This window comes from Neomonachus schauinslandi, chromosome 4 (assembly GCF_002201575.2).
Source record: "Neomonachus schauinslandi chromosome 4, ASM220157v2, whole genome shotgun sequence".
Lineage (NCBI taxonomy): Eukaryota > Metazoa > Chordata > Mammalia > Carnivora > Phocidae > Neomonachus > Neomonachus schauinslandi.
Window position 1 is genome coordinate 285,233 of NC_058406.1, and position 7,957 is coordinate 293,189.

The 7,957-nt window shown below is 63.4% G+C and overlaps 1 protein-coding gene across 2 annotated transcripts; it reads right to left on the reverse strand.

Moving 5' to 3' along the window:
• Window positions 1-416: 416 nt before the first annotated feature.
• Window positions 417-3,563, reverse strand: TNFRSF18 (TNF receptor superfamily member 18). Of its 2 annotated transcripts, none has more exons than XM_021683327.1 (5): window positions 3,406-3,563; window positions 2,428-2,547; window positions 1,335-1,422; window positions 965-1,167; window positions 417-895 (listed from the first exon to the last, which is right to left on the reverse strand). In XM_021683327.1, the coding sequence occupies exons 1-5, from the start codon at window positions 3,560-3,562 to the stop codon at window positions 771-773; spliced, it is 693 nt and encodes a 230-aa protein (XP_021539002.1). In that variant the 5' UTR covers window position 3,563; the 3' UTR covers window positions 417-770. The 2 variants fall into 2 exon arrangements, with proteins under 2 accessions (XP_021539002.1, XP_044769773.1); XM_044913838.1 differs by having other exon boundaries at window positions 3,379-3,563.
• Window positions 3,564-7,957: the final 4,394 nt, after the last annotated feature.

Genomic DNA, 7,957 nt, shown 5'->3' on the forward strand with positions numbered 1-7,957 from the left:
GTGTAGAAAGTGACTCGCCCTGGACTTGGGGCCGGAATGACACAGGACAGGCACCCCCAGGAGCCAGCAGGCTGTGCAACCAGCACAGAACCCAGAGTCCGGAGCAGCAGGGGTCCAGAGACTGGACACAGAATCCAGCTGTCCCAGAGTGCCAAGCAGACTGCCAGGGCAGGGGGTTCAGACAGGCCACAAAAGGGCACACAGGACAAGTGTCCATCATGGTGCCCTTCCTCCAGGAAGCCTTCCAAGTCCCATGGTCCCTGCTAAGTGCTTGTGCCCAGGACTGGAATGGCCCTGATTTCTGCCCCACCCCCAGACCCACCTAGGCTGGAAGGAGACTGGGGCTACTGGCGGGCGGTGGGGGCTTGTCTCTCTGTTCTCCCACCCCAGAACACGTCCACTCAGGTCACTGGACAAGTGTTTATTGCGCACTGCCTGCAGCCAAGTCCCGCACTGGGCACAGCCTCCTGTCCTGGGAGCCAGGGGCCCATAGACGCCCCCCCACAACAGGGCCAGCGAGGGAGGGAAGCAGCCATGGCTGTGGCTTTATCTCCCATGGGGTCTGGCCAGAGCCGCTGCCTCTTCTGGATGGTCTGGGGGACTGGCCACTGTCACCATCCCCCACCCACTCCCGCCATCGAGGGGAGCAGGGCCGGGCCCAGAGCTGGGGCCCCCCCAGCAGGGTGCAGAGCCCTTGTTCCCAAGGGTCAGCCCTGGGACGCTTCCCGGGAGGGTCTGGCTCTGGGTCTGCGGCAGAGGACAGCCCAGCCTCACACCCACAGGCCCCTCAGCTGGCCCTTGTCCTCCGAAAGCTGCTCGCCCCGCTCCTCCTCGGGGAACTGGCAGCTGCAGGCATCCTCGGCTGGTGGCCGCGCCTCCAGGGGCAGCTGGGTCTCTGCAGAGGGGCTTCGGTCAATGGGCAGGCCAAGGGCCTACCTCTCCCACCCCGGGGGGCACAACTGACCTGGGGGCCACACGGGTTGCCTCCTCAGCTGCCAGATGTGCAGGCCAAGCTGGGCTGCGCTCAGGACCAGGATGCAGGCGGCCACAGTGAGGAGGACGATGGTCAGCGGGCCGTGCGGCTCGGCGGGCGGCAGCCCCAGGCTACATACGGCATTGTGTGTCTTGTTCCCAGGGAACATGGTGGGATACCCAAACTGGGAGCAGCTGGGACACACGGACACAGAGCCCTCGGTCAGCCCTCGGCCACCCAAGCAACCCTTGCGCAGGGCTGCCGTCCTCTGAGTTGTGTGTGGGTCACCGCACCAGGAAGGACAGGAGAGGCCCCTCCCTCAGGAACCGGCCGGCCACCTGAGGGTCCCACCAGGACTCACTCTGACCAGGGTTTGCAGCGGCCCTCCTGGCCTCCAGAGAAGGTCCCTGTGGCACAGTCGACACACTCAAAGCCGAAATTGAAATTCCCTGGAGACAGACAGACAGCCAGGGTTTGCTGGGGTAGATGAGAGGGAATCCATCTGGGGCCTGGGTCCACAGCAGAATGACTCCCACACACCTTATCCATTGGACAGAGGTCTCTGATGCCTGCAAGACTGGGACCTGGCCAGAATCAGTGCCCAGGTGTGCCCCATTCCAGGGCAGGCATCTGTGGGGGAGGCAGACTTGGGGGGACCCTGAGCCGAGTGGAGGTTCCTGGGGAATCTGGGAGAGGAGAGCTGTGTGGCACATGGGCCAGAGGGGAGTGCAGGGCCCTGTCCACTGGAGGCCGGAGGGTAAGGGAGCCCAGAGGGGGTGGAAGTAGAAACCAGGCAAGAATCAGGCCAGGCCTTATGCTTGGTCCAGTAGCCTGGAGGGCAAGAGGTCAGTGAGGGTCCCAGAAAGAGGAGGTGAGGCTTGCACCCAGCTGACCCTAGACCCTGTCCTACCCAACCTCCCAATGCCCCTCTGGCTACACTGTGTCCGTCCCATCAGGTAAACAGGCCCCAAGAGGATTTGAGCTGCTCCTTCAGGAAAAGGTTGACCCCCAGACAGGGCAACAGGGGGCAGGCCTAGCTTTGACAGGACTGTCCCCATGCCGATGCTCAGGGTACGTGGAGGACTGGGGCATCGTCAGAGCCAGGGCCTGAGGGCTAGACAGCCCCTGGACACCCCCACTACTCCCCACAACCAGCCCTGAGGAGTACCCTCGAGCTGGAAGGAGAAACCCAGGTGAAGAGAGGGAAGGACTCCCCAAAGCTGCCCGGGTGCTAGGACTCACATCTGAGCTATGGCAACAAGCAGCAAACGGCCCCACCCACCTGGGCCTTGCAGGACCCGAGACGCCAGTGCCTGCTTGCCCAGAGAACCTGCATGTACCCTCCACACACAAGCACTTCCCTCCACCCTCATGGCACTGGCTACGCACCCGGTCCCATGAGCTCTGGCTCAGCCCTGGTCAAACCCATGGACCCGCTCAGGCTGGTGACTTACCATGAGGCCGCACCTCCTGGCCCGGCGGGCAAATGTGGTGCTTGCAGGTCTTGCACTGGGGGTCTCCACAGTGGTACCCTGGCTCAACACACGTGCAGTCCTCCTCAGGACAAGCCCCAGCTGGGCAAGAGAAAAGCCAGCCCTCTCAGCAGCTGAGCCAAGCCCCTCCCTCCTCAGGACTCCCCCCACCCCCCCCGCCCCGGGGCCCTCCAGAGGGAATGGGGTGATATAGGGAAGGGCAGTCCATACATCCACCCTCAGGCAGCCCCAGGGGGCAGAGGGCACCTGTCTGGGAGCCGGGACCCCAGTGGGGTCCAGCTGTCTCCCTCCCTCCTAGGCACCTAGCTCCTCCATCATGTGGCCTGGCTGTGTCCCCCACTGCCCTGAAGCTGCTCCCACCCAGGGTGGTTGTGACTTGGCATGTCACCAGAACACATCCCTGATGGACAAGGGGGCCACCTGGGGGACCTACTCCCTCTCCCCTTTTCCTCCTGCCTGTCCCTGCCTGCTGCACTGAGACGTGGGACCCTCAGAGACCGCCCTTCTCAACCCTCAGGCTCCGGCAGGGTGACGCTCTGGGCTGCTTTCCCTGCAGTATTTATCCCCAAGCTGGCACAGACCGCTTGGCCCTCACCCACAGATGCAGGTCAGAGGCAGGGGCTGGGGCAGAACCTGTGCTGGCCTGAGTGACAGCCAACGGCTCACGGGCCACTCCGTAAGAGCTCAGACGCGGCCTTCCTCCACCTTGGGACCCAAGACTCGCCTTGGGGAAGGCTTGCACACCCCGAGCCCCTGACCCCCCTTTGGGCCACTGCCTGAGCTGAGCTCCTCGCTGCCACACGCCCCCGCACCCATTCCCCTGGGACAGTGGGCTCTGGACCCAGAAGGTCTGCCCACCGCCCCGTCAAGCCGGTCTGAGCACAGGGAGGGGGCGCGGCGCTGCTGCCCCACGAGACAGGTTCCCCGCGCGCGCCTTACCCGGGGCGCACATGCGACAGCAGCGCGCGTCCGTCCCGGTTCCACGCAGAAGGCGGCCGGGGCCGCAGCTCACACCCCCGGCGGGGCGCTGGCCCAGGCCCACGGCGCAGAGCAGCGTGACGCCGCACAGGGCCACGCGCGCGCCCCTCGCCTCCATGGCACCCATGGCGGGACGGAGCCGCGAGATTTGAGGGGATGGGCCCCGCCCCGCCCCCATCCGGGCACGCCCAGACCCCGCCCCGCGGGCTGCGGGCCTCTGCCGAGGTGCAGGGAGGGCAGAGAAATTGTTCCCATCCGGACCCCCTGTGCCACCTGGCAACCCACAATGCCCGGGGCAGGCGGCGCGCCGGGGCTCTGGGGCAGGGAAACTACCGCGAGTGACTGCAGTGACGACGTGTCGTTAGAGCTTTGTCCAAAGCACAGAATGCACGGCCGCGCGCGACCCTCTCGCAGACCAGGCAGCCCACGACACCGCGACTTGTCCGCGCCGCGTGTCCAACGTCACAAATGGCCCCTGGGGGCAGGGGCACGTGGGAAATCTCTGCAGCTGCCCCTCACGTTTGATGTGAACCCAAAGCTGCTCTAAATAATAAAACAAAATTTTAAGTCAACTGAGCCCAGCTGTATCTCACGGAGGTGGTCTCTCAGCAGGCTGCAGAGTGCAACCACACAGGGTGGGGGCGGGGGCCTCCAGGAGACTGGGGTGCGGGGGCGGGGGGGGGGGTGGCCTTGGGGGTTCCTAAGTGTTCCTGAACTTTGCTCCAGGAATTCCTACCCAGAAACTAAATATGCCCCCAAATGTGTGTCTATGGTGGGTAGGGGGACACTGAACACAGCCTACATCCCCAACTACGGCTTGGGCAGGACTGGGAAGGGAGAGGAACCTGTAACCTGTCAGGTCTGAAGGGAGGGTTGCCTGCGGCGGGTACCCTGAGGAGGGTAGTGCCCACAGGTGCGCTGCTGCAGGGGCCCCCAGAAGGACAGTCTGGCCAAGGGCTGCTCCCTCGCTGTGCCCCCTCGGTGTCTGGCTGGGTCCCCTACCCCTGCTCCAGCTTCCTCAGGAGGGCCCCATGGGCTTTTAAAGATCTCCTCCAACTCCCTCGTCCTCTCTGAAACCTACACACCCCAGAGCCCACATCTGCCAGCATCATGGTCCTGCCTGCTGATCCTCAGCACAGAGCCCCACACCAAGAGGCCCCCCACTTTCCAGGGATCCGAAGGGGCCCTCCCACTCTCCAGGGATTGGGACAACACCCCCCCTCACTTTCTGGGGATCAGGACAAGCGCCCTCACTTGGCCAACAAGGTCTGACCAGGCTCCAGGTGCACATGGTGGCCCCCCAACACACACACACACACACACGCACGTGCACGGTGCTGACACCTGCTCGTAGCTTAGGGCTTCTAGGGGAGCGCCCCCACACCCCCCAACCCAAGGACCTCCTCAGATCTTGGGAAGGTTGCTGGTAAGGAGCAGTCCAGGCACTGACCACACCTCTGGTCTCTTGAAGCTCTGGCCCAGAGGTGGCCCTGCTCAGGTCCCAGCTCTAACTGCTGGGCTGGTTTCCACCCAGACCTCTCCAGACAAATCTGGTCATCCTGGAGGGTGTGGAGGGCCAGCCTCTGACCGAGCCCTCGAACCACAGAAAATTCAGTCTCCCACTCACCATGAGACTGTCCCTGGTGCCTCAGAGCTTCGGCTTCCCCGTGTGCACAGAGGGCTTCTGGGGCCCTGCCTCCTCCAGGAAGCCTCCCTGGGGCCAGGGTCTCAGGAGCGAGACTGGGCTTATACCCCCAGGGCTGGAGGTGTGGAGACAGCTGTGTATTGGCCTTTGGGACCTGCAGCTGCCACCTGGCCGATGGGCAGCTGTTCCTTTTCTGAGGGAAATGACAGGAATTAGCCATCTGTGACCCAGCTCTCCAAGTCCCAGGAGGCACAGCCCCTCCCCAGAGGGGTAAGCCTGGCCGTGCAGGGGAGGGAGGGGGCTCAAGGGTGGGCTGTAGCTCCAGGCTGCCCGAGGCTCCGAGGGGCCCTGAGATCTCCGTTCAGCTCCCACACCAGGACGTGTGTCTGAGCGCTGGGACAGAGAGGGACTCCACGCACAGAACCAGCAGGTCTAGACCTTCGTCCACTGCTCACTTCAAAGACCTGAGGGGTCAGGTCTGTGGCAGTACCGGGTCAGCCCAATTCTGGTTAGCGCACGATGTACTGTGGCCCAGGAAAATATGATCAATACCCTACAAATGATGCTTGTCAGACTGTGCCAAGTGTCCGCTGGTCCTTCTTCTGAAAGCAGGGACAGAGTTAGAAGCTTCTGGAAGCAGTGTGTGGTGGGGAGGGGTGAAGGTGAGCTGGGCAGGAGGAGCTCTGGGCAGGAAATGTCCACTGGAAGGGCCCCGGGGGCGAGTGGGAGAGGAAGGTTCTTCCGTGGCTGCCACCCACAGCAGCAAGAAATCAAAGGGCCCACGTCAAATGCCCGCAGAGATAGTGGCTTATGAGCAAGGCCCCTCAAAATGCAGAGGTGACGTCAGCCAAATGTCAGTGCCTGCGTCTGCTTTCCTGCTCCAGCTCCTCCGGAAGCCCCCCCCCCCCCGCCCCAGTCACAGGCTGCGGGGATGCGTGGAACCTCCACGGCTGGGCAGTGAAGGGAGAGGCGATCCTTATCTGCGTCTGTGTTTTCCAGTACTCTGAGCCGCTCACCACATTTTTACGTTATCACTCGTTCCAACTTACACAACCCCTGTTCCTGTTAGCGGAGGGCCCTTCACGGAGTCCAGGCAGTAACCAGAAGGGTAGTGGTGTGTGGAGATGGGGCTCTGACAGCAGGGCCGGATGGGGTACCAGGTGGGGGCGTGGAGGAGGGGCCCCCGGGGAGAGGCGGCTGGGGGACACTGGGCACTGGGCAGGGCCACAGCTCCATCACCCAGGCCTGGGGGTCAGGCAGGCCTGGGCGGAGGAAGTTTGAGGGTTTTCAGCAGACTGGCAGGGGGTGAGGGGCTGGAGAGTGTGCTTAGGGTCGGTGTAGAAACAAAGAGCAGGTGACTCTGTCCATCTTTCTGTCCCACAGCAGGGATGGAACAGCCAGGCAAGGGGAGGGTGTCCTGGCTGAGGGAAGAGCTGGGAGGTGTGGGGAGGAAGGCCCCAGGATCTGACCCCTCCCCTGCCCCCACCCTGCCCCCTCCACCAGGTCCCATAGCACTTCTCCACAGCCTCCGTGCTGTCCTGGGAACCACTGTCCCCCAGTCAAGGGTGCAGGTTTGCTGCCTGTGTCGAGGGCACGGCTTACGTTGTTCTGGTCACTGCTGAGGCTCACGCCAGAAGACCGTGGGAACTCAGTGTGGATGAACATGGGATGGCTCTGTCCTCCCTCTGCAGTGTTCAGGCCAGGGGCAGAGGGGTCAGAGATTTGAAGATAGGTTGGACGGGCCTCTGGGGCGACCTTGGGGAGCAAGATGGCCCAGGAAACAAGGAGGGTTGGTGTCCAGGGCTGTGCCAGAGTCAGGGCCCAGAGTCTCACGCTCGCCATGGTGCCTTTGGCTGCAGGTCACCTGGCAGCTGCGAAGGACATTCTCTACCTGGCCTGGCACCCCAGTCGGAGGGGCGCCATGGTCATGGACAAGTCATGGTCAGTGGGACCCCACTGTCGATGGGCATTGGGATTTTTCTGCATTGAGGCCTTTTGTTTACACCAAGGGCAAACTGAGGATCAGCCTGATTGGAAATCTCTACTCTCCCAAAGTGGTGACACCCAACCTTCACTGCTCACTACCAACAACACACAGGCAGGTCTGGTAGGGCATGCAGTTCGAGAGGCCTCGAGAAAGAATGTCCCTTGAACTCTCTGCTCTGGAAGGACACACAGAGACCTGAAGGGTCGCCCTCAAACGTCCCCTTTGGGGCCAGGGCCTCTGGTCTCCTACCTGCTCCCATTAGTGCCCAAGCTGTGGGCTCGCTGGGGGTGCCTGGGGCCTACTCACCCAGGTTTAGGGGCTCAGAGCAGCGGCTCCTGGATTCCCCCAACAAGCTGCTGGGTTGTCTAATCCTCCCAGGACATTTATTTTGGCCTCCACGCCCCACTGCAGATGCCGGGACATGCTCAGAGAAGGGGTGAGGACAGGGGTCCTGCGGTCTCTGAGTGGGGTCCACTTGAGCTCCCTACCCAACAACCCTGCCTAGGCTGGAGATCCCTCTCCCACCAGAGTGGGCACAGCCCCTGCGCTCCCTCCGCGGCTGTGCGGCCCCCGGCCCACCGGCACCCAGCGGGGACCCTCCGCGGCTGTGCGGCCCCCGGCCACTGGCATCCAGCAGAGACTCACATTCGCCAATGTCCTTTATTGGGGGGCACCACCCTGGGCAGGAAGTATGCACAGCATACGTAGCAGAGCCCTGGGTGCCAGCCCAGGAGCACCTAAAACGGCACAGGGTGGGGTGGCGGGGTGACAGGGCACCCAGGTGATGGGGTGTGGCGGCCTGCACCTGGGGGCACCCCCGATGCCCCTCAATGTCTAGCAGACCCTCTGGGCTCCCAGCCTGGCGTGGGAGCACTAGCTGC